At 43.3% G+C, this 27,323-nt stretch overlaps 1 protein-coding gene across 2 annotated transcripts in view; it reads left to right on the top strand.

Annotated features, from left to right (window-relative positions):
* Positions 1–246: 246 nt before the first annotated feature.
* The window catches only part of EPCIP (exosomal polycystin 1 interacting protein), a 32,476-nt gene continuing 5,399 nt past the window's right edge, over positions 247–27,323 (top strand). The window contains exon 1 of one of the 2 annotated variants that reach the window (XM_073362219.1): positions 247–428. Coding sequence is in view for 1 of the 2 variants with exons in the window: in XM_073362208.1 (XP_073218309.1) it covers positions 23,046–23,075 (30 nt within the window). In the remaining variant the exon portion in view is untranslated. Of the gene's footprint in view, positions 429–22,779; positions 23,076–27,323 lie in introns of those variants that run through there. The other variant, XM_073362208.1, reaches the window with a different exon arrangement.

Below are 27,323 nucleotides of genomic sequence, written 5' to 3' on the forward strand. Positions count from 1 at the left end.
CACTGAGAGCATGTCTGATGCACAATGTCTGTTTTGTTAACCTGCCACAATTAAAGTTCAGGGCTCCGTGTTTGCTTTCATATATTACAACCATAGTATGACACGTTTCTTGTGTGTGGGACACACTTTCAAGATCAGTATAATGCTACCAATCAAAAGTAGGGACAGAGCTAATAAAGACAGGTACTTATCCTGCTGTGTTATTCATGAAATTGGTAGGCCTGGGCTGCTCTCCTGGTTGTCATAGAAACAGCCTGAGCTGTTGGCGTCTAGAAAACATAAAAGAACAGCAAGTGCAAGAGCACACGTTCCACCCTTCCTTGTAGATTAACCAGCCTGTCAAACAAGAGCAAAGCATCAGTGGGTAGATAAGGTCTATAAAGTAGACAGCCATACAGTAAACAGCCTCACAGACTAAACCTAGAAACGTAAGTACTTGTCTTTGTTTCGTCTTTTATAAAAACATGCACTGCTGTGATTAAAGGAGCGGCATGTAGTATCTTGTGCATTTTGCAACAGGCAATTTCTCTTATAGCACAATTATTACCCTGCCATTAACTCTCTCTTCAGACTGAAAGTTGGTATTTCAAATACTGTACTGTGGTTTTGTTTTCACAGTGAATTGATAGCAAACACCTTAAGACAGGAAGATTGTCTTCTATGTGCATGTAAAGTTAACTGTCCATTTTGGGCTCACTACAGATAGTAAAGTAAACAAATAATAATTCTATAAGTAATAATGCTGAGGAATGATTTTACTATGGAAATAGTTGGCCCAATCCTGCAAACACTTTCTTTACACAAAAAGAACAGAAGTACTTGTGGCACCTTAGAGACTAACAAATTTATTAGAGCATAAGCTTCTGTGGGCTACAGCTCACTTCAGAGTAGTTCCATTAAAGTCAATGGGAATATTTGTGTGAGTAATGCCAGAATAGAAGAGTAAGGATTGGGTCCACCATGTGTAATTTTCTATGAATAAAGCTGCCTTTTGAAAAGGAGTGAAAGAGGAGGATCAGGAAAGCAGCACCGATGAACTGTGTTCCTTGATTTAAGTTGTAAATTCAGAATTATGCTAGTTATATATTACACAATAAATGAGATAAACATTCTGCGGCTATTTGGCTCTGAAATCCTAGCATCAGTGACAAAAATGTATAAATAGGAATGTTAATACAACAGTTGAAGACATGGTGTGAACTATATATGGTTCTCCTTTATAACTTCACTGTCAACTTAATCAGTGGTCATTACTGTTTTTCATCTTCTTTTTCTTTCTTTCTTTCCCTTTTCTAAATATAGGCTTTGACCCAAAGAAAAGAAAATAATAAAATACACTTTTTACAATTACTATATCTCTTTAGTCAATAGATTCTCCATTACTTTTTCCAGCCTTGGAAAATGTTTCCTGATTAACTTAACCTCTGCCCAGGACATGTTAGAAAAGGCATAAAAAAATAAAAATTAACTGCATGCAAGCTTCTTGTCCTAGGACCTGATCTTGCATACACATATAAGTGGTGTGGGGGGGGAGGGGGGCGGGGGGAGGAATTGATGGAATTTTTTGTTGCTGTAATAAAATGACTGTGCTGTTTAAAAGCTAGAATTAGCCCAATATGTTCTGTAGTCAACATCTTCATGAAACCCAGTAAAAATGAAAGAAATTACCAATAGAAACTAACAGCACTTGTGGCACCTTAGAGACTAACAAATTTATTTGAGCATAAGCTTTCGTGAGCTACAGCCCACTTCATCGAATGCATCCAATGAAGTGAGCTGTAGCTCACGAAGCTTATGCTCAAATAAATTTGTTAGTCTCTAAGGTGCCACAAATACTCCTTTCTTTTTGCGGATACAGACTAACACGACTGCTACTCTGAAACCAATAGAAACTAGTAATTTTGATGTTTCAACTTTTAGGTACCCAACCTGAGACACCTTAAAGGGCCCTGATATCAAAAAGTGCTGAAGCACCTACCCTCAGAATATCAACCCTCCCTTATTTTTTCCACCAACCACATTACCGTCATATGTAAAGTTACTCATGCACATGTATACAGGATGCTGTAAATGTCTCATATGCAAGATGATATAAAATGTCTTAGATTGGGCACCCAAAACGTGAAGCACCCAAAATCACTAGTCACTTTTGAAAATTTAGGCTATAGTACAATTGAATAACCAAGCATTTGATTATCAATATATTGTGTTTACTAAATGAATCATTCAGTGGGAGACTGGCACATGCATGCACTCACACAAATAGACACACATTCATGCATCTATGCATTTTTTTGTAATACTTTATTCTTTTAAACCACTGGGAACACAGAATCCTAAAACTACTGATTTTATATCTATTCAGAATAAGTGTAAAGTACATCATACTTGTAAGGTATTCTCTTCCGAAAGACTGAACAAAGTATTTTTGTATAAGAGGCAAGTCTGGAAAGTTCTGAAATTGATAGCTGATATATCATTTAAAAGTAAGACAAATATCTTTCCATGATATAAATTATATACATGTATTTTAAGATTTCTCTTTATGACAAACTGAGGATTTTATTATACAGCCCTAACACATCCTTAGGGCAGGTCTACACCGTAGCTGGGCTCAACGCTTTGAGATCAATCCACCAGCGGTCGATCTAGCGGGTCTAGTGAAGACCCGCCAAATTGGCATCAGATCGCTCTCCGGTCAATCCCTGTACTCTACGCCCAATGAGAAGAGTAAAGTAAGACGACAGGAGAGTTTCTCCCTTCGACCCCCCACGGTGTAGACCCTGCAGTAACTCAACCTAATGTACATCGACTCCAGCTATGTTATTCATGTAGCTGGAATTACATAATGTGATGGGTTCGGTCACAGAGACTCCCTTGGGACTGTCACCTGACATGCTGAAATTACCTCTGAGCCCATTTTCCCTGCCAGCCTGGGACTCCAGAACCCTGTTTGGTTGAGCCAGAAATGGTAGTCTGCTGCAAGACAGACCCAGGTCTGGTCCACGCCCTCAAAGCTGCAGACTTTAAGTGAAAACAGCTCTGCAGGTTACCTATCTCCAGCACCCAGACACCCAGTTCCCAATGGGATCCAAACCCCAAATAAATCCATTTTACTCTGTATAAAGCTTATACAGGGTAAACTCATAAATTGTTCATCCTCTATAATACTTATAGAGAGATATGAACAGCTGTTTGCTCCCCCAGGTATTAATCACTACTTTGGGTTTACTAATAAACAAAAGTGATTTTTATGAAGTATAAAAAGTAGGATTCTTTCAAGTAATAACAGACAGAACAAAGTAAGTTACCAAGCAAAATAAAACAAAACACGCAGGTCTAAGCCTAATACATTAAGAAACTGAATACAGGTAATATCTCACCCTCAGAGATGTTCCAATAAGCTTCTTTCACAGACTAGACTCCTTCCTAGTCTGGGCCCAATCCTTTCCCCTAGTACAGACCTTGTTAGTTCCAGCAGGCATCTTCGGTGAATTGCAGGGGATTTCACATGACTGGGACCCCCTTTGTTCTGTTCCACCCCCTTTTATAGCTTTGGCAAAGGCGGGAATCTTTTGTCTCTCTCTGGGTCCCCACCCCTCCTTCTAAATGGAAAAGCACCAGGTTTAAGATGGATTCTAGTATCATGTGACATGGTCACATGTCCTGTGAGACCCCAGCCTTCATTCTTCCAGGCCTGGCCTGCACATACCCAGGAAGGTTTGCAAGTAAACAGAGCCATTTACAACCAATTGTCCTAGTCGATGGGAGCCATCAAGATTCCAAGCCACCATTAATGGCCCACACTTTGTATAATTACAATAGGACTTCAGAGTAATACTTCATATTTCTAGCTTCAGATACAAGGATGATACATTCATACAAATAGGATGAACACACTCAGTAGATTATAAGCTTTGTAATGATACCTTACAAGAGACCTTTTGCATAAAACATAGTCCAGTTACATTATATTCACACTCATAAGCATATTTCCATAAACATATGGAATGCAACATCACACAGAGTGTAGGTCAACTTACCACAGTAGTGTAAACATAGTCTTAGTCAATGAGCCTACTCATGTGAGTGAGTAATATTCATAAGAATGGCCATACTGGATCAGACCAATGGTCTATCTAGTCCAGTCTTCCAACAGTGGCTGGACCCAGATGCTTCAGAGGGAGTGAACACAGTAGGGCAATTTATTGAATGATCCATCCCCTGTCATCCACTCCCAACTTCTAGCATTCAGAGGTTTAGGGACATCCAGAGCATGGGGTTGCGTCCCTGACCATCTTGGCTAATGGCCATTGAGGGACTTATACTCCATGAACTTATCTAATTCTTTTTTGAACCAGTTTTACTTTTGGTCTTCACAATGTCCCCTGAGGAGTTCAACAGGTTGACTGCGCATTGTTTGAAAAAGGACTTCCTTCTGTATGTTTTAAACCTTCGGCCTATTAATTTGATTGGGTGACGTTTGGTTCGTGTGTTATTTGAAGAAGTAAATAACACTTCCTTATTCATTTTCTCCACACCATTCATGATTTTACGGACCTCAATCATATCCCCCCTCAGTCATCCCTTTTCTAAGATGAACAGACTCAGTGTTGTTAATCTCTCCTCATATGGAAGCTGTAAACTGTTCCATACCACTAATAATTTTTCTTGCCCTTCTCAGTACTTTTTCCAATTCTAATCTAACTTTTTTTGAGATGGGGCGACTGGATCTGCACACAGTATTCAAGGTGTGGGTGTACCAAAAATTTATATAGTGGTACTATGATATTTACTGTCTTATTATCTACCCTTTTCCTAATGATTCCTAACATTGTTATCTTTTTTGACTGTCACTGCACATTGAGCCATGTTTTCAGAAACTATGCACGATGACTCCAAGATCTCTTTCTTGAGAGATACCAACTAATTTAGACCCCATCATTTTGTATGTATAGTTGCATGTGATGAAGCAGAGAGATCACCACCAGCAGGGAAGGGATGAAAGAGAGACTTTGGGCCCAGTTAGCTCTGCCCTGTTATACCTGCAGCCAATGCCAGGCCTGGAGGGGCGGAGGAGGAAAGGAGGGAGTCTGGCTCAGTTTGGGGCTGACTGGTGAAAAGGCAGGAGCTTGCTGCCTCCCTCCCTGAGGGGAAGGGTTACTAGCCTGCCAGCCAAGGCAGTCACAAGGAAATAAGTATCATCTCCCTGGCCGAAGAACTTAGAAGTACCCAGCCTAAGAAATAACGGGGTGACTGAGGCATCGAGACCTTGTGGGGTTCCAGCACTGCCAAACTTATGGCTGCCCCACCTGGAGGAACATGGGACCGCAGCAGGATGCCACCCAAATTCCACAAGGGGGCACTTCTAGAGACAAGCCACCACAGTGACTTGGACTATAGGGGCCACACCCCAAACCGAAGGGACAACAGTAGGAAGTAGCCCAGGGCAGTGGACATAGACTCCCTATTGGGAGGTCCCCTATTCAAGGGTGGACTCATGCAGGGCCCTCGGCTGGGACATGGTGGAGTAGGAGGGCCCAGGTACCCCTACTCCACGGCCTTAAAAACTGAGACACCTCGAGCAGGGAAGCAAAAGGCCAGAACTCAAGTGTTCCAACAACTAGGCCACCTGGCCCTCCAAGATCCCTCTTACACTGGGATTATTTTTTCCAGTGTGCATTACTTTGCATTTATCAACACTGAATCTGTCTGCCATTTTCTTGCCTCATCACCCAGTTTAGTGAGATCGCTTTGTAACTCTTCGCAGTCTGCTTTGGACCTAACTATCTTGAGTAGTTTTTTTATCATCTGCTAACTTTGCCATCTCACTGTTTACCCCGTTTTACAGATCATTTAAGAATATGTTGAACAGCACTGGTCCCACTGCAGATCCTTGGAGGATCTTGCTATTTACCTCTCTCTACTGTGAAAACTGACCTTTTGGTCCTATCCTTTGTTTCCTATCTTTTAACCAGTTAGCAATCCATGAGAGAACCTTCCGTCTTATCCTAGGACTGCTTACTTTGTTTAAGAGCCTTTGGTGAGGGACCTTGTCAAAGGCTTTCTGAAAGTCCAGGTGCATTATATCCACTGGATCACGCTTGTTCACGTTTGTTGACACCTTCAAAGAATTCTAATAGATCGATGAGACATGCTTTCCCTTTACAAAAGTCGTGTTGACTCTTCCCCAATAAATGGTGTTCATCTATGTGTCTGATAATTCTGTTCTTTACCATAGTTTCCACCAATTTGCCTGGTACTGAAGTTAGGCTTACTGGCATGTAACTGCCACAAATGCCTCTGGAGTCTTTTTAAAAAATTGGCATCGTGTTAGCTATCCTCCAGTCATCTGGTACAGAAGCTGAGTTAAGCGATAGGTTACATACCCCAATTAGTAGTTCTGTAATTTTATTTTTGGATACCTTCACAACTCTTGGGTGGATACCATCTGATCCTGGTGACTTATTACTGTTTAATCTATCAATTTGTTCCCAAACCTCCTCTATTGACACCTGCAGGCCCTCCGATAGGGGGTGAGCAAAGGGTGCAATTGCCCAGGGGCCCCGGCAATTTAAAAGGGCCCCAGGGGCCTGCTGCCACTGCCGCATTTGCATTCATTTTTGGCCTGCCTAATTAAACTTTTACACTTGACTTGCCGGAGTTTATACTCCTTTCTATTTTTCTCCTTAGGGTTTGACTTCCAGTTTTTAAAGGATGTCTTTATTTCTGACCACCTCTTTTATTCTGCTGTTTTGCTATGGTAGTGGTTGTTCTGGTTTGGTTTAGTTTTTGTGTGAGTGTGCGCTCTGTGTTTTCTTTTGTTTTTGTACCTTCCATCTGAGGGTCTCCAAGTGTGTGTTTTTTTAAACATTAAGGACACATTTGACAGGGCAGATTGGAGGCACAACACCCTACTGGAGGCGCTGGAATGATGGACCTAATTTTCCACTGTTACACCAAATTTACACTATTGATTGCAGTGAGGTTACTCTGGTGGAATGGAAAATCAGGCCCATTGTGCTTCTGTAGACACAATGGGTCCAATTCACCATTGCCTGGCACTTTGTGTAACCATTAGACCAATTCATATTGTGTGTTAAATGCGGTCATCTGATTTGGTAGCATCTTACACCGCTTGGTTCTCACTTTGCACTGGTATAAATGCCTACACATGATGCAGGCCGAAGGTGAATGACTGGGCTGGTACAGCCAGTGTCACCCTTTGACAGGATGCAGTGTGCACTTCCATCCACACACACCCAAGTGGGACTAGCTCCAGAACTATTTGGGGGAACTAACTCTGCCTAGGTTGTTAGGCTTATACAGTCTTAAGGGAGACTACGGAAGGCAACTGTGCCTGGCCTCTGTGCAGACATGAGAGAGAAGGTCTCTTGTGCTTTCTTCTACCCATGTGGACTTATGCAGAGCTGGGAACAGTCTTGCTCTAACCCAGGGATCGGCAAACTTTGGCATGTGGCCCGCCAGGGTAAGCCCCCTGGCAGGCCGGGCGGGCCGGTTTGTTTACCTGCCACATCCACAGGTTCGGCAGATCACAGCTCCCATTGGCTACGGTTCGCCGCTCCAGGCCAATGTGGGCTGCGGGAAGTGGCACGGGCCAAGGGAGGTGCTGGTCGCCACTTCCCACAGCCCCCATTGGCCTGGAGTGGCGAACCGCGGCCAGTGGGAGCTGGAATCAGCCGAACCTGTGGATACGGCAGGTAAACAAACTGGCCTGGCCTGCCAGAGGGCTTACCCTGGCAGGCCGTGTGCCAAAGGTTGCTGATCCCTGCTCTAACCAACTGAAGTTTACAACACCCTTGTGAGGTAGGTAAATATTATCATCCCCACTTATTGGGGGATAATGCTTTCTTGTTCCCGTTGGGTCTGTTTTTTATGATAATTTGCCTCACTTAATTTTAAACATCACAGCCCCAAGTCTCTGAAACGTTTTCTTCCAATATCTACAAAAACATGTAGTGGGAGTGACAGGCTGCTATGATACCACATACTTGACTAAACCAAACACTAACAGTATCAGTGACTGAACCAGTGGCATTCACTAGCGTGCTATTTCAAAAGAATGCTAATTTGCATCCTTCACATACCCAGGCCTGAACAAGAATACTCATTCTATGGTATCTAAGGCCCCAATCCTGGAAACACTTAATCACACATACTTTTACTTGCTTGAATAGTCCTACTGGAGTCCATGGGGCTACTCACATGAGTAAAGTTATGCACTTGCATGAGTGTTTGCAGGATCTGAGTTTAAGGTTACAGTTTTACATAGTTTGTGTGTAAAAGAAAGATTATAAAACCTATGAACAAGTCTGTGTCCTTATACCCAGCAGCACTCCTGCTACAACTGTTTGGCTGCTCTGCTTAGAGATAGCAGCCTTAACTTCCCCAGTGCAAGATATTGTAAATATAATTTGTAGTTTAATAACAATAATAGCAGATCATACTGTGGTCTTGAACCTGTAGCATCAAAGTCTTTAGAGCATCAGCTTTAATCATTAGGTTATTGAACCAGAGGCTCTTAGGGATGGGGGTTTTCTATATTTATCTGTAGTCTAACTAAATACATACATAAACTGACTAAACAAAAAACCTCATAAACCTCATGTTTGTCCTATTCTGCCATCGTCCTCCTCAGTGAACCCACTACAAATTCCCTTACAGTAAACTGGACATTCTGGGCCAACCCCAGGACTCTACTGCCTCCACAGCATGGATTCCACCATGGCTGCATGGTAAGGCCAGGTATCTCATCTGATCTGAAGACTTATAAAGGGCCTGACTCTCGTTTACAGTAAGGCCCCTTACACCATTATGCAGTATAAATATAAATTACACATGTTCTGAGGTTTCCTTACACTGCCAGGTTGGCTTTAGTGTTCTTATAATTAAGAACATAATTTGTAATCCCTTTGAATTCAATGAAGCTACTCATGTCCTTAATGTTAGGCACATGAATAAGTCTTTTCAGGATGTCCATGGAGATGTAGTTTCACGGAGTTACAGTAGGACTAAAGTTATGTCCAGAAAATCTGATAGGTTTTCATGTACATATTAAGGTAATCTTTATGCTGTGTATAGTGGGAAGAGGAGGATGTCATTCTTGTTTCTTCAAAGGCCAGAAAGATGCACATCAAAAACTATGAGGTAGTCACAATTTGAACATAAACACAACCGTCTAAAGGAAATCCCAGGTGTTCTTTTCTAGAGACAGTCCGTATTAAATATAAAAATAAAAAAACACAAAGATGAACACAAGTCTGGAGTGCTCTTTGCTCATTAAGGCTAGCTAATTCAAGTGCTAAAAAGTTTGCTTTTCCCCCCTTCTTCTGCTTCTGTCTTGCGATTTCTATATGAGAAGGTAAGTAACTTCATAACTTTTCTTGGCAAGATATATTTATATAATACAAAGCAGTGATCCTCAGCCTGTGCCTTTTGAGCCTTTTCAGAGCTCTAAATGTGGCTCTTCTGCTGTCCATGTGTCTGAAGGGTTCTCTGCATGCTCTGTCTGAACTCTGGAAGAAGCATGGAGTTCTAATTAATAATTCTCCCTGTCTACCTGATGTATGTATATTGCTCTATCTGGCATAAAGCTGCTGTGGAGTCAGTCCCAATACCTGTGTGAATGACAATCTTTAGTGTGGGAGGGAGGGATAGTTCTTTTTTGAAATTAAAAAAAAAAACCTTTTAAATAGCATGGCTTGATTTAAGCCAACAAAACCAAAGGAAAATTATGTAGTGATGAAAAGAAAAGGTGTACTTGTGGCACCTTAGAGACTAACAAATTTATTTGAGCATAAGCTTTTGTGAGCTACAGCTCACTTCATCGGATGCATTCAGTGGAAAACACAGTGGGGAGATTTATATGCATAGAGAACATGAAACAATCGGTGTTACCATACAGACTGTAACCAGAGTGATCACTTAAGGTGAGCTATTACCAGCAGGAGAGCGGGAGGGGGAGGGGGGGGCAGGGAACCTTTTGTAGTGATAATCAAGGTCATCCATTTCCAGCAGTTGACAAGAACATCTGAGGAACAGTGGGGGGTGGGGGGTAATAAACATGGGGAAATGGTTTTACTTGGTGTAATGATCCATCCACTCCCAGTCTCTATTCAAGCCTAAGTTAATTGTATCCAGTTTGCAAATTAATTCCAATTCAGCAGTCTCTTGTTGGAGTCTGTCTTTGAAGTTTTTTTCTTGAAGTATTGCCACTTTTAGGTTTGTAATCGAGTGACCAGAGAGATTGAAGTGTTCTCCAACTGGTTTTTGAATGTTATAATTCTTGACGTTTGATTTGTGTCCATTTATTCTTTTACATAGAAACTGTCCAGTTTGACCAATGTACATGGCAGAGGGGCATTGCTGGCACATGATGGCATATATCACATTGGTAGATGTGCAGGTGAATGAGCCAGGAACCTATCCTTGCAACAAAGCCCGTTACCAACTGTGTCCACATATCTATTCAGGGGACACCATCATAGGGCCTAATCACATCAGCCACACCATCAGAGGCTCGTTCACCTGCACATCTACCAATGTGATATGTGCCAGCAATGCCCCTCTGCCATGTACATTGGTCAAACTGGACAGTCTCTACGTAAAAGAATAAATGGACACAAATCAGATGTCAAGAATTATAACATACAAAAACCAGTTGGAGAACACTTCAATCTCTTTGGTCACTCGATTACAGACCTCAAAGTTGCAATTCTTCAACAAAAGAACTTCAAAAACAGACTCCAACAAGAGACTGCTGAATTGGAATTAATTTGCAAACTGGATACAATTAACTTAGGCTTGAATAGAGACTGGGAGTGGATGGGTCATTACACAGGTAAAACTATTTCCCCATGTTTATTTCCCCCTCCACTCCTCACTGTTGACAGATGTTCTTGTCAGCTGCTGGAAATGGCCCACCTTGATTATCACTACAAAAGGTTTTTTGTTTTTGTGGGGGGGAAAGTGCTGAGTCATATCTTTCCTCACGTTGTTGTGTGGAACGAGCAATACACTCCTGAGCAGTGAGTATGTATTGAATTCGATCTGAACTGAAATAACAGTGAGTCAGCATCTGGGGCAAAAAGAAAAGGAGTACTTGTGGCACCTTAGAGACTAACAAATTTATTCGAGCATAAGCTTTCATGAGCTACAGCTCACTTCATCAGACTAACACGGCTGCTACTCTGAAACCTGTCATCTGGGGCAAGACTCTTCAAAATAGAAACAAGCTAAATCCAACACAGTAACTGGTTCTCTGTTTCTTTCTTATCTTCTTTTATGCCCTGTCAGCAGACATTTCTAGGAACAGGGGAAATACTGGCCCAGAGACCCAATTCTGTGTTCTGAGTATACTTTTCACTAGGCTCTATTATAACATTGGTTTATAAAATCTGAAAGAGAATTGTATTTGTTTATTTTATGTGATACCCAGTACATCACAAGTTCTATTAGCATGAGACATCCTTCAGCAGGATGGTTGACCATGATTCTGATCTTAGACAGATGAACATACACTCTGTTTCTTGTTCAGCTTTCTTATATCAGAAATGTCATTTATTTATTCTCTCAAAATCTAGTTTTTCAGTCTTCTTGGACTGATAACTACTGGGTCACCTGCATACCACTCAGTAATCTAATTCGTGCACTGACCTTAATAATAACCTTGAAAGTTTCTGAATTTACAAACTTCTCTACTGGGTCAGCTGCCTCTTGTGCTAGACGTTTTTCAGTTTTAATGTATAATTGAAGGAAATGACACAAATGTAAAGATAAGGGAACAAATCCTGCCCATCTTCACATTCTCAGTTAGTCAGCCAAATATGTAGCCTGCACTGTTCGTCTTGTTTAATAGTTTGCAAAGTTCATTCATATGTACTAATTTTTTGAGTAGTGGAGAGGTGGTTAGGTTTCAAAACCATACCCACAAGTCATTTCTTATAACTTGCAATAGAATAGAGGCAAAAACAGAAAGGAATATGAATATTACTAGCATCTCACAAGTAACAATGAGAAATGATATAAAATATATAAAAAATTGCACTTCTAAATTGTGGTGGAGGAAGAAGTAGTTGGTTTTTAAATACAAAAAACCCCCTTGTAAATAGAGTGCCCTGACGTCAGGCCTGCCTTCTTGTAGCCCATCTGTGTGCTGAATGATTGTATCATAATGCACACACAAGAGGCCAGAATGAAGTTTGCATGAGCTTTGCAACATTAATAACATATTTTAATGTAGTTTGTTGTAACATAGTTTCCTAGGTTTTGGGGAAGGGGGGAATCGTAGAGGGGGGTGTGTGATTTTTTTGTTTAAGAAAAAAGAACAAACAGATGCTACTGTGTGCATCTGTAACAGTCCCCCTGCCCGCTCATGAGTCATCAGAAGGGTTGGACCCACAGACTTTCAATACTGTAGCACAGACTGCCACTACCTGAGCTACATGGCTAACAACATTAGTTAGCAAGGAAAAAGGCTCTCTTTACAGATGGGAGGATGGGTTGCTTGGTCCGGGTGCTGAGTCCAGGGGATACTCAGGGGAAAACCCAGCCTGGCCTGACTTTCTCTCTTCTCCACCCTCAGGAACTGGGGCAGCTCCTGCCCCAGGTGTTGCTCTCAGTGGGAGAGACTGGCTATTGGCACCAAGGAGTGGCTGAGAGGAGCCCTGTCCCCATCTCTTTCTCTCTTTCCCCCTCCACAGCTGGATGTTGGCGAAGTTTCTACCCCATGTTGTGCCTTGGAGTATGTGTATGCATGTGAAGGGGCCACTGAGAGCAGAGGCTGGGTTTGGAGGTTTGTGTGCAGCGCTCAGCCTGGCTCTCTCTCCTCACTCCCACTCCAGCAGCAGCATGAGCTTGGCCTCACAACATTCAGTGATTTTGGCAGGCTGTCCAAATTTTCCTGAGGAACACAAGCAAGAGAATGGAATGTGTTTTTTTAACATGTCATAGCTCAGCCAAATCATAACTGAATTTCATGAAGCCCAAAAAAAAAAAAAAAAAAGCCATTCCCCCTGCCGAATATCAAAGGCCTTCTGAATACCATGGAGTTGTGAGAATTTATCAAAGAGAAGATCACAAGAATCTTTTATAATGGAAAATGTTATGCAACCTAAATTTAGGGCTTGCTACCAGCTCCTCCGCTAGCACTTTAACAGTGTTCTCTTAAGATACAAATATAATGCAACACCAAGGAAATGAAATTTTAAAAATTACATTGTTGCAATATTATGGACGATATTGCATATACACAAAAGATGGATACATTTATGTTGTAGTTGTGCTGATCCTATGCTGGTGCAAATTAGCACAGCTCCATTGAACCTATGCTGATTTTAGCTCAAGAACTGGCCCATAATTCTCACAACAGATGTAGCTCAGATACTTCACATATAGTGGTCTAAATGTTCAAAAGTTGGCCTCTGCTTTGCACCCTCAGTTTTTGATGTCAGTTGATGTCATTTGGATATCTAAGGGCATGACTGTGTCAGGTGTTCCTTATGAAACTTTACAATCTCTGAAAACATCTGCTCAGTGTGCAGTGGCCGTCAAAAAAGCTAACAGAATGTTAGGAACCATTAGGAAAGGGATCGCTAATAAGACAGAAAAATATCATCATACCACTATATAAATCCATTCTTTGTCCATGCCTTGAATACTGAATGAAGTTCTGGTCACCCCATCTCAAAAATATATATATTAGAATTGGAAAAAGTACAGAGAAGGCAACAAAAGTGATTAAGGATATGGAACAACTTCTATATGAGAGGAAATGAAAAAGACTGGGACTTTTCAGCTTGGAAAAGAGACAGCTAAGAGGGGATATGATGGAGATGTACAAAATTATGACTGTGTGGAGAAAGTGAATAAGAAAGTGTTATTTGCCTCTTCACATAACAGAAGAATCAGGACTCACGTAATGAAATCAGTAGGCAGCAGGTTTAAAACCAACATAAGAAGTACTTCTTCACACAGTGCACAGTCAACCTGTGGAACTCATTGTCAGGGATGTTGTGAAGGCCAAAACTACAGTAGGATTCAAAAAAGAACTAGATAAGTACATGGAGGATAGGCCCATCAATGGCTATTAACCAGGATGGTCAGGGATGCAACCTCTCATTCTGAGTGTCCCTAGCCTCTGATTACCAGAAGTTGGAAGTGGGCGACAGGGGATGGATCACTCAATGATTGCCTGTTCTGTTCATTCCCTCTGAAGCCCCTGGCATTGGCCACTGTCAGAAGACAGGATACTGTGATAGATGGAACATTGTTCTGACCCAGCATGGCCATTCTTATGTCCTTATGTGTACAGCAAGAAGAATCTGAGCTTTGTGCCTCCTAGGGTAGGACAGGGTAGAGAAAAGGAAAATTGGAGCTGAGAAAGTTGCATGACCCCAGAGCCATCCTTCCTCACTGTAATTGTTCTCCTGCTGCAGGTAAAGCAATGGGCAGAGCCTTGAAAACCACTCATCTTCCATTCTTTCTATGGCAGCTCCAAATGCACTTGGCCACAAGAGTATTTTATGTGCATAGCTGCATGGTGAGATGGGAGTCTGCAGGCCTAGATTTCAATTTTCCTGTGAGACTGAACTCTGCCATAGCAGCATAATGGCTTGGTCTCTCAGAACTAGCAATGGAAATCCCCATCTCCAACCTGACCAGTACGTGGTCTCTGATGAAAGGGAGAAGGAAAAGTTGGAGCTTCTGGGGAAGGACAGAAAGGAGGGGTCACTCTGACAGTTTGGGGATATGCCTGTGTCAAATTATGAATTCCATATTGTTTTATGCACGCCATTGGTGATTGTAACCTTCATTGTGGATTAGAGCATCCATTTTGTAGCAAAGGCTTGACACCTAGTGGACAGACTATGTCTGAGGTATAGTGTACACTACAGAGTTAAGTTGATGCAAGTAACACCAATGGTCATAAACCGCTATAATTACATCTCTTGTGCATGTTCACACAATGCTCCTTCTGTTGGCGGAGCGTGTCCACAGTTGGTGCTCTAGCATAGACAGTGAGAGGAGTGAGTGCTGGGTAGCTATCTCAGTGCAACTCACCACCTTCTGCTGCTAGGAGTTGTGGGAACGCAGAGTGGATCAGAGTGTGTTATGATGTGGGCTCAACGTCCATGATGCAGTTTTTTCCGTCCCATCATTCCATGGGCTTCCAACTACATTTTGCACCATTTTTAAACCACCCCTGTTTACTCTGCACCCTCCATCTCTTTCTGCAAGAATGGATCTTGCGCTGCTCTCTATTCTTGTGGTCAATGTTATGCTGATCATGTAGTATATCATAAACGTCAAATCTGAATAGGAATTTGTGGTGCCTGCCCTGCTGTGTGCCATGGAAAGAAACAATGCCAGATTACTTTTGGCATTCATGGAGCAGCTTCACACAGTGGACCATTGCTCTTGGGCTCAGGAAACAAGCACTGAGTTGTGGGATTGCATCGATATGCAGGTCTGGGATGACAAGCAGTGGCTGGAGAACTTTTGGATGTGCAAAGCCACCTTCCTGGTACTGTGTGAGAAGCTTGCACCAGCACTGTGGCACAAGGGCACCAAAATGAGAGCTGCCCTCTCAGTGAGAAGCATGTGTTGATTGCTTTGTGGAAGCTAGCAACTCCAGACTGCTACTGGTCAGTCATGAATTAGTTTGCAGTCGGGAAGTCCACTATGGGTGTTGCTTTTTTGCAAGTATGGAGAGCCACTAATCACATCCTGCTACGAAAGACTATGGCCCTTGGAAATGTTTATGAAATAGTGGCTGGCTTTGCGGCAATGGGATTCCCTAATTGTGGTGGGGCAATAGATGGCACGGATATCCCAATTTTGGTCCTGGATCATCTTGTGATGGAGTACATTGACAAAAAGGGGTACTTCTCTATGGTATTGCAGGTGCTTGTGGATCACCAAGGTTGCTTCACTGACGTCAAAGCTGGGTGGTCAGGGAAGGTGCATGATGTATGCATCTTCAGGAACACCAGCCTTTACAGAAAGCTGCAAACAGGAACTTTCTTGCCACACCAGAAGATTCCACTGGAGGATGTTGAAATGCCCACAGTGATCCTTGAAGACCCAGCCTTCCACAGGATACTCCCCCATGTCAGTCCCCCTTACTCCCCTGGTTCATGAAGCCTTACATAGAAAACCTGGACAGCAGCAAGGAACGCTTCAACAATAGACTGAACAGGTGCAGAATGACCATTGAATGTACATTTGGCAGATTAAAAGCACGTTGGGGCTGTCTTTATTGCAGGTTAGACCTAAAGGAGGAAAATACTCCCATGGTCATAGCAACCTGCTGTGTGCTGCATAATATTTGTGAGGCTGTGGCAGGGCAGGGGTAAACCCCTTTAAGGCCTTGCCAAAATGCTGGCTGCAGCCTGTTCTCTGGCCAGGAGGCCGGGGTAGAGATGCAGGTACTCAGCAGGGGGTTCAGCTGCAAGCCCTAACGAGGGCTGGCTCAGAGGAACATGCTGAGCTAAGTAGTGACAGTTGGGCTGAGGCACAAGAGGGCTATAAAAGCCCTGGGCAAATCTCAGTGGGGAGGCTAGCCTGGGAGGAGACAGGAGGGCAGTATCACTGTCTCCTTACCAAAGAAGGAGGTCTCAAAAGCCAGGAGTCTCTGGGGAGGGTCTGTGGGGCACGAGCTATTGTGGACTGCACAAACACTGTAAATAAAGACACTTGGGTGATCCAGCAAAAGAAGGCATGGAAGATTCTTTATTATACCAGCCTAAACACAGGGTGCAGGCTCAAGAGGGAGAAAGCCTGAGGTGACCCTGTGATAGAGGCTAAGGGTGAAAAGTTTCCCCAGGGGTGGAGTGTGGAGTTGGATCGCCTGGCGGCTGATTTTAAGCAGCCAGATACCAGGGCTATTAGAGGGGCACTAGGGGGCGCTATTTGAATCAAGGAGGCTTTGAGGTACCATTTTGACAATGAGCACCAGTAATGTGTCTTTCTATAAAGCATTCTGCCATGCTTTGTTAACTTGCCACCTTGCATGAAAATGTTGATGATTGCTTCCTGACCATGATTTGCAGACTGCAAATGTGCTAATTGCCACTGTGTATTAATTCCAGTAGCAACCACCGTGTGTAGGAGACAAATAAAGATTGATTATCTTTCAGAGAGTATTTTTTATTAAGTATCAATAAACAACACTCAGAAAACACTTTCTGGAAAGGGACATAACATTGACAAGGGCACTTCCCTGGCGGAGGCTCTCATAGCTGCATCTCACTACAGCTATCATTTTGGAAGCTGTCTGAAGGGGTGGAGTGAATAGGGTACTGCAACGGGCTGGGAAGACTCAAGGAATGTGTGGGAAGAATTTTGGGAGGGCATGGCAAGCAGTTCTGTATGGGCTGCAAGGGAGAGTGGGAGGCAAGCACACGTGTTCTGCCTGCAGCACTATTAGGGACTTGAGCATCTCTGTTTGCTCCTACTTCACTTTTATCATCTGCTCCTGGCCCACTACAATTTGCTTATGCCCCTGCTTCCTCTCCTAACTATTTTTAAATTTTCATTAATTGAGTTCTCTCCACGCCTTGTGTTCTTGATCTGTGGCATGAGAGGATTAGAGCATCTCCCAAAACATGTCCTCCTTGCTCCTCCTCGGTCACTTCCTTATCTGGCGGAGGTGCTCTGCTGGTGTGTAGGGGGTTCCTGTGAACACCACATCTGCAGAAGCACAAAAAACAATAAACAGAGGCATGATTGTTAGTGCACTCACAGCTTCAAATGATAATAGTAAAATACACCTTTTTCTCACTGTCCCTTGGCAAGCACAGAGTTCAGCAAACACCCTACACTGTCAAGCTGAACTATAGATGTCCCGACAACTATAAAATCGGGACATCTGGTCACCCTAATCGCATATCATAATATGGGCTCCCCCAGGAATGGGGGAGAACCGCAGATTTCTGAGTAGGATAGTCCTCTTCACTCAACTCACTACCATCATGGATAAAAATATTAAGTGAAGAAGATAAATAGAACTAGGATCCAAATTGTTGGGTATGTGGAAAGAATTTGGAGTTGCATATTTGGAAGGTAGGAAATGGCTGTTCTACATTCACAAAAACCAAAATCCTGTCTCCAGCACCTATCACAAGTGATGTAGCTGGACCCCTCTCTCACCCTTTGTCAGTCTTGTCTATTTAGACTTGACTGGGGGAGCTTGTCTGGGGGAGGGACAGTTTCTTATTTTATGTTTGCACAGCAAGTGATCCACTAGAGCCCTCTCTTTGTTTGGGGCCTCTGGACACTATTATACTGCAGTTAAATAATCAGAGTACATAAATAATGGTTGGGATAACCTATATGGCCTTTGGTCACTGCAAAGCAGGATAGCCTCACCTCAGTCAGATATATGCAGATACTCCCATTAAATTCAATAGCTGCAGCATTAGGTCCAGACACTGTGAAAACCTTGCTACTGTGTACACCCGAGTTCTTTCAGTGCTGTGCACAGTGTTAATGCATACGCTGTAAAATCAGAGTTAATGATGTAACCTTTAAGCAGGCCTCTCCGTACCCCCACCCAAAGATTAGTTCAAGCAGGAATTGCTGTTAGGAATAATCTCTGTAAAGCCGGTAGGTAGGGATCATTGCCAGGGCAGGAGCTCTATGCAGATGAACATGCCCAGTACACATCACACTAACTCTAGTTACAAAGTGCTTGCAGAGCACTCTCTCTATAGGTTTGGAGAGAGGCAAAATAGGGGTGGACAACTTCTATGTCCCCATCCCACTTTTGACCATAGACTTTCTTTCAGGAGTCCATGGGCAAGGCCTGCCAGAATGTGACCCCAAGGATCTAGCAGTAGGCTGTAGCTATAATGCATAGTTCAGCCTCTAGACAGGGCCCTATAAAAAGAGAATTTACTTGTGTCCAGAAGAAAACAGCTGAATTCTTTAGGAATTTATACTTCATAATGTATGGGGGAGGGTTAAAGTATACCAAGAGTTGGGCATGACCCAAATAAGATTGTATTTATCTATGGATGAGCTCAAGTTCAGAGGTAGAGTCGAAGACATTAATCCCAATTCTGTTCCCACTGAATACTGGAGGCATAAATTAGACCAGCTCTAGAGACTGCTCTGCCTGCCACACTTTCTTAGTGCAGGAGCCCAGAACAGCAGGGACTTATTGTGCTCTGGTAAAAGGACAATGAGGATATTTAGGAGGCTAAATAAGAGGCTATTGCAGTAATCAAAGTGGACTATAATGAGGGGGTGAATGAAAGATTTGGCTGTGAAAAGAAGATTTGGTGATGAAAAGAAAAGGATGGATCTGAGGAGCAAAAAATGGCAGGATTTGGATCTGGCCTGGATGACTGGGAAAGGGAGGAGTCAAAAGTACCACAAATTGCAGGTTTGAGTAATGAGAAAGATGGTGGTGCTGTCAGCAGGGAAGGTTTGGGAGGAAACATAAGGAGTTTGATTATGGTCATGTTAAGTTTCAGCTGATGACAAGACATTGCTTCCGGGAGAGACGCTGAAATGTGGGATTGAATGGAAGGAGATAGGCTGGGGCAGAAAGAGAGATTTGCAAGTCAATATCCTAGAGATGATAGTGCAGATGAAATTGCCCAGAGACAGGGTGAGAATTGAGAAGAGCCTTGGGTATCCCTACAGGCAGTGGGAGAGGGGAGAAGGAGAACCTGTGGCCTGTGCCGCTTCCTGCAGCTCCCATTGGCCGGGAATGGCAAACTGCAGCCACTGGGAGCTGCAGGTGTCCATGCATATGTAAACAAACTGTCTGGTGGCCCGCCAGCGGATTACCCTGACAGGCCACTTGCGGCCTGCGGACCGCAGGTTGCCCACCACTGCTTCTGTGGTTTATCAGTCCTGTCACTGGTAAGCAGGCACGTAACAGTAAGTAAATGGGCTCCAGAGCCCTGGAGAACAGTAAGGGCAGCCAGACTAGTCACAGGAAACTCTGAGAGGAAAATGATTTTATTCTGTAGGGACAGGGATTCTAACACTGTATAGGATGGTTGGATTAATGCTAAAAGGAAAGGGGTAATAATATCATGAAAGAGCAGTGATAAGAAGAGCACTTCCTGGTGGTGGAACCTAATTATTATTTCAAGGCCTTGGCTCATTTCAGAAACTTGTAAACTTGATTAATTTCCCATTGCAATGGTAGTTCCGAGTGGCATAACTCAGAAGCTGTTTATAGCTGTCTTCTGTTCCTCTCCTGTTGTTCTGTCCACTGAATTTATTTCCACAAGGCACCATTTAAATAAAGATTCCATGGGGGAGGATGAGAGAAAGCAGACCTCAGTTTATACTATTTATACATTGGGGGTGGAGTTGGCAGTAGTCTGACTTGTAACTGAAAAGCGGACATAATAGTCTTAGGCCATGTCTACATGTACAGCACTGTGGTGAAGATGCTCTATGCTGGTTTCCCATAGGCATAAAAAAACCACCCCTGCGAGCAGCATAAGCTATGTCTGCAGGAGAAGCTCCCACCGACATAGCATTGTGCACATTAGCGCTTATATCAGTGTAACTTATGTTACTCAGGGGGTAGAATATTCACACCCCTCAGGGACATAAATTTTGCTGACATAGGCAGACACAGCTTAGAATTTTCCAGTCCTAAGACTAAAACAGATTCTCACTGGAAGCAAAAGAATCCCATAAACACTGGTTTAAACTGTCTCTGCACTTGGAGTATGGAACCTCTACACGTTCCATTCAGAAAGTATTTATCAGGCAAACAGTTAATTAAAATAAATGATTGAACTAATTCTACATATCTGATATCAAAATGTACTGTTTTTCACCACTCCAAACAATTTTAAAGATTAAATATTGTGCATGAGTTTGGACAAGTTTCACTGTCTGAAACTACTGGATTGAACAGTTATTTAAAAACAAAATCCATACCAGAGTCTTTCTAAGATCAGGAATACACCCACCTTCCTCAGATAATGTGGCCATACTTGGTGCCAGAATGAGTATGTGAGGATGGACAATTTCTGTTTACTGACCTCTCGTGGAAGGATAGGGTTCAGTCCACTTGCCAAGCACAAATTTGAAATTCAAGAAGTAATGGTTCTCTGAGCTCTACAGTCTTTCAAAGTACAAATTGAAAAGCTGAAAAAACCTGCATGTGGAATGGTCACAATTTCTTACTTTTATGGTACTTGCTGATTCTGTCAAGGAAATATCATGTCTAAGGGAAACAAATTGTACAGTGGCAGAGACTTTTTAAATAGCCATGTATCATTAATATTTTAATGAGGATTTCCCACAAGAAAATGTCCCTGTTAGCCTGTGATAAATCCTTTCCTCCAAATGTGCCTGGATTGCAAAGAGGAACGGGGGACTGACTGGACCATCTATTCATTTTTTTATGTCCAAAACACTGTCTCTTAGCCATAGCCAAGGAAGGAGGGCAACAAATGTATAGGAAACACATTTCACTGGAAATGTTGACTCTTGGTTTCTGAAAATGTAGGGGGTATATTGATAGTACAGCGGAGTGTTCAACGAAGTGTGATTTGAAATGGGGTGTTGTGTACAACAGGCCTTTCAGGGCGGGGGCTCAAGTTCCTTCTCTGTGAAATTTTATTAAAGTACCTAACATTTAATGCAATCTTCTGAATTCCATAGACTACTCTCTAGAAGTATTTTAAAGAGCCCCAGGGATAAACTGTCTCTATTAAGGTAATTAAGCAACATCCAGAGAATGAGAGTATGTGAGGAGGAGGGGTGGATTACATAGCCCAGATTCTCTAGTCCTAAAGCCACTTTGTGCCATGATGCAACCTTGGACACAATGGAAAATCCAGTCCCATTAGAGAGCAGGAAATCACCCTAATCTTCCCTTTAGTTTAGTGGTAGAATTTTAACAAGGAGCTTCTGAGTGTCCCTGCGAGCCCGTTCCAGCACCTAGTGGCTTTTAAAAACTCTCTAAAAATTAATCCAAACTAAGAGAGTCTCCCTGCAAAGCAGTAAAACTTATGTTTCAGGAAGGTGTAACCCACCATGAGTCGTGAGAGATCACAAAAATCTTGTTAAAATGTTTTCCCCCTTTTTTTAATTTAAATTTGAAATTTCAATGAAGAATCTTATAAAAACAAAAACAACAAAAAACAATCCTGAAATTGTTGTCCAGCTCTACATAGCCACACTTGTGATGACTAAACCAAATAGTTCAGAGATGTGGTTTGGCTAAGCAGGAAAAGGTTTGTCTACCTAGTTCAAACCAAAAATTCCCATCCTTGCATACTCTTCAGACCCTTTGTGTCCTATGTCCCTTTCTCTGTTAGGCTCTTGTTCCTCACTTCACTTCTCCCTCTCCAGTCTCGAACTCTACTGCCTTCTCCTTTAGAACCCCCCTCCACTTTTTCTTTCCTACAGACTCCCAGTGCCTTCTGAGCCTCTCTGATGCCTCATGATCATATTCCAGGTTTCCAGCTCCTCCAGACTTCCCCAGGGGTTCTCTCCTGCCTGTTCAGTTGTGACCCTTGCCCTTCTAACAGCCCCTCCACAGCACTAATAGTTATCCAAAAGATGCATCTAAGGGTAGGAGCCATTAAGCTGCTGTGTTCAGGTTTTATCACTGTTTTCTAACTAATTTCTTACTTTTATTATATTTTTATTTTTTTGCAGAAAAGCTTGTTAAAAAATCAACAAAAACCTTTTTCAAAACCCCCAAAGTGTGCAGACAGCAGAGTAGCATGAGTAGGAGTTATGTAATGCATATTTCTTTGTAGATAGTTGGAGGCTCAAATAGCAGTGCAGTGCAGGTGATTTTAATATTTTGTGGACACTGTATAACCTACAACAGATATTTCACTGCCTGCATATTGCTTGCCAAAAACACACCAAAACTTAGCATGCAGTACTTATTGCTATGATTTCTTCTGAGTTGCAAGGAACAAAAGAGGATAGCAAGTATTTTTGGAGATAAAGCTTCATTCAATACCAAGATACAGAACACAGCTTGTGACTAAACTAACTGTGAAACAGAATTTTCCTATGGTGGCTGCATGAGAGTAACAAAGCAAAGCAAAGCTCAGGTGAGTGCAAAGAATTAGCAGAGGAATAACTAGTTAGCTCTGATGAGAATTTATCAAAAAAATGTGTTTTGCTTTTGTTTTTTGTCATGGCTATACGCTTTCAGAACTTTGAAAAATCATTAAGCTTCTATTGATTTTGGTTGGTGTTTGCGATTCAGGAGAAATTCTGAGTGGCAGGCTCATATAGCACTTTAATTAAAATCTCTTTTATAGAGATTAAATTCATACTGCTGCTAAATTTATCTATGAATTTTGCTTGTAAAATACTATCTTCAAAACAGATAAATCCAGATCATTCTTGGCAATGTGTGAGGGGAATATTACTGCATTTATGACACAATAGTGATACTGTAAATATTCTGATTTATTTTATCATAGCCTCAAGCCAAGGAAAAATAAACCAAATGTAAAAGTATGGTAGTAGAATTCTCATTATAATGCATGATTGGATCCTTAGATGTTTGGGGCCAACTTCATTGCTTGTGTAACTGCATAATATCAGGGGAGTTACAGAATGGTTGTACTTGACCTTTGAAGTTTAACATTAACTAAATGTTCAGGTGGCATTTCTGGTATGTTGTGAGAGATAATGCTGTGGAATTTGGATTAAATATTTAATTTCAACAAGAAGCTGTCTGTATCCTGAATTCAAGAGAAACATGTTTTTCTAACTTTTAAAATAGTTGCTAGACATGGGAGGTGAGCATGAAATTAAATTTCCTTGGAGTGAGCTCATTAAAGTTTGTTCTCTAGAACACTCATCTTCCTCTTTTCGTGGATGTGTAAATCCTGGGGCATTTACTGGCCACCATAATTTCTGTAAATATACTAGTGTGTGACCAAACATCAAAGAAATAAGTGGACTGAAATGTACCTCTTTTGTAAACTGTAAATTTGGAGTGTAATTAAAAGGACAAAGAAGTCATTCTATCAAGATGCAATGATGTTTATAATTTTAATGTTCAATGTATCCTAGAATAACAATGCTCTTTGTAGGGTTGTCAGGAGGAACTGAATCCAGAATATCTTGCTCCAAAGCAAATCGATTAGCAGGGAGCTGTCCTCTGAGGATCAACCACAGATTACTAATACAAGGCTAATCTAACAAGCTACTAAATGCATTTTAAAATATTCTGTTAATAGGGTGCTACACAAACGTTTGTATATTAAAAGGCTCCATTGTTTAATTAAATCAGGTTTGGATTGGTACCCTGTGAATATTCATTAATTATACATTATTATATATTATTACTATTAGTTTCTTGAGGACATTTTTTTAAACAATCAGCTTTTATTGTACTGGCTTTCTGATGCACTGGACATGTGTTCTAGAGATGGGAGAACATTTAAATATTCTAAGGGCTAAATTCTTCTCTCGGATTCAAAGAAGATTCTGGCTGGCTTCAGTGGGAACCACACCCATGGGCACAATTTGGTCCTAATTGGTCCTACTATATAAGATTTCAAATTAATCAGTAAAAAAATATTTCCACCCAAGTATCTTATCTCTTATCTTGAGGCAGGATATTATTTATTATTATTATTAGTAGTAGTATTTAGCATCGGAATACTGTAGTATTTATCTTTTTTTCCTTTTTTAAGAGTGGGGCAGGGCAGGGGGCAAGAGCAGAGTCGGGGAGAGGGACAGAGGCAGGATCCTGAGCCCCAGCAGCTGGGCAGCTGGGAGGTGGCCCCTCTCTGTTCAGCTCAGGGATCTGGGGGGTGGGAAGGGGACCCTCAATGATGCTGGGCTCAGGCTCTATGGCTGGTGTGGCAGCCACGGCATCGGGAGGTGGAGAGTCTTCAGTAGGGTCCCCGCCCGGGAAGGAGGTCGGTTGCCCCACACCTATGAGAGATACCCCATGGGACTCGGGTCCTGGCCACGTGGCACTGGCCATCGCCTCAGTAGGCTCGGTGGCCATCAGCGGGGTGCTACCTGCACCGGGCAGATGAAAGAGCCCAGGGGACCCTCAGAGGCAGGAGCAGAAGCAGCAGTTAGGGGGAGGGAGCATGGGGAAAGGGGGGCTGAGGTGAGGTCACTTAGATCGAGGACTGCTGGCAGAGGGTCATCCTCCCCCTGGGTGACCAAGGTCAGACCCAGGGCCTCGATCTCCTCATAAATGGAGGGGAGATCACCTTCCACCACCCCGGGGTTCTCCCTGCTGGCACCCGAAGCGATGCTCACTTCGGGGCTCGCAGGGGCTTCAACTGTTAAGGGGGCAGGAAGGGCTCCATTGGGGGCCTCTGAGGGAAGGGACTCCAGTGGAGGGGTGGTACTGCCCTCCGGTGCTGCCATGTCTTCCCCAGCTGGTACTGGTGGACAAATTCCACCCGGGGGCAAGGCGGAAGGCCTGGCATCGGTGCCCCCTTCCTGGTCTTTAGGGGGGCTTCTGCATCGGTGGGAAGGAGCAGAGCTTGAGCCTTTCACTTGCCCCGCTTCCCCTGTACTAGGGCCCAGCCCTCCATGGCATCATCCGGGGGCTGGCTAACAGGGGTTGGGTCGGGGGGTGGGGTGATGGCTCAGGGATTCAGGGAGGTCACGGTGGGGCAGCATGAGGGAGGGAAGATTCCCCCTGGGGTGGGCCCTCTCCCATGCCTGGCAGGTATAAGAGACCAGGGAGGCTAAGCCTCTCCAAACAGGATGTGGCGCACCTCTCTCTAGAGGTGCTGCCGCTGGCCTGCCGCCTTCAGAGCGCTGCTGCCAAAAGGGCATCTGGGCCATAGCCCCACCCATGCTCCACTCCAGGGCCCTGCTCCCACTTGTCCTCTTCCCCCATCACCCTGCCCACACTTCTCCTCTTCCCGCCCCAACTCCCTCTTCCCCCCAAGGTCCCACCCTTGCTCTGCCTCTTTCCCCCGAGGATCCTAATCCCGCTCACACCTCTCCACCCCCTCTGAGGAACGGTGGGCAGGGGAGGTCTCAGGGGAGGGGGCGGAGAAGTGCGAGCAGTGGGTAGGGCAGCTTCGGGGAAGGGGTAAAAGAGGCACGAGTGGCGGCGGCCTCAGGGAAGGGGACAAAGAGGCACAAGAAGTGGGCGGGGGGCCTCGGGGGCGGAGAGGAGGGAGTGGCGGATAGGAGGGGGAGAGCTTTGGGGGAGGGGGTAGAAAGGGTAGGGGACCAACCAGGAGCGGGGCCTGGAGTGGAGTGTGGACAGGGCCTTGGGGGAGGAGGCAGAACGGGGCGGGCCTCAGGGTGGAGCAGGGGGAGGGGCCACAGTCCAGGCACCAGTGGCCTCCCCCACTTCTAGGAAGTTTCTGGTGCTCACACCCAGGCTCCCCAAATGCAGGAGTCACACACTGCCCGGTATTTATTATTTATACCCACTGTGGTAGGGACCAAAGGCCACAGTCAGGATCTGGTACCATTGTACTACATACTGTAAAAACATGGGGCTGGATGGCTGAAGATCAAGGTGTCCCTATTAGCTCTTGTGGCTCCCCCATCCAGTGCACCCAAGGGGAGCTTGGGCAGAATGAAGAATCTACTCTGTTGTCTGTAGCACACATGAAGGTTGTTAAACTGCTTTGCTTTGCTACTTTTCTTTGATGAAGTAGCGTAAAGGAGGCAGAACATATCATTGAATCTGGCCCCAAAAAGTAAAAAGGAAAGTGGTAAGAAAATAAAGATTTTTTTGTTATGCCTATTACAAGACAGTAATAAAATTATAGAACTGTCTAGAAGCTAGGAGGAGAAAGAGAATGGGTGAAGTCAATGGCGACTGCATAGAGGGTCATAAATAAGGAGTGGAATCACCTGTGTTTGGACACAGACGAGAGGGGAGAAGATGGAGCTGTGAATTGTCCGTTTACAACAATGCTTTCGGAAGGCCAGCAGACCACATAATTGACTAGCTCATCTTAGTTTTCTGTCTTGAGTCTTCAGTGTTGAATTCACTATGTGGTTTTACCAGTAATAAATGTGAAAGCTGCAGATCAGTGCTGCGAACATATGGTTAGTGTTTAGTGATGATCAAACTTTGTATAAACTTATCTGATTCTACATGTCTAAAGTTGAAGGGAGTGTAGGAAATAAGTTTTGAAGTAATGAAAAAAAATAATTCTTTTGAAATAAAATGTAAACCTTGATAAGTAGTAAGACAGGAGTCATATCCATCTCAAAAGGTGCAGAAAGTCAGTTTTTCAGATTCTTCAAGATTAAAGGAGTCACTGAAACTCTGTCTATTGAAATGGAAGAGTAGAACATTAACTTAATGATCCTGAAAGTGAGACATTTTCCATGCCGTTGTC

Source organism: Lepidochelys kempii, chromosome 1, assembly GCF_965140285.1.
Source record: "Lepidochelys kempii isolate rLepKem1 chromosome 1, rLepKem1.hap1, whole genome shotgun sequence".
NCBI lineage: Eukaryota > Metazoa > Chordata > Testudines > Cheloniidae > Lepidochelys > Lepidochelys kempii.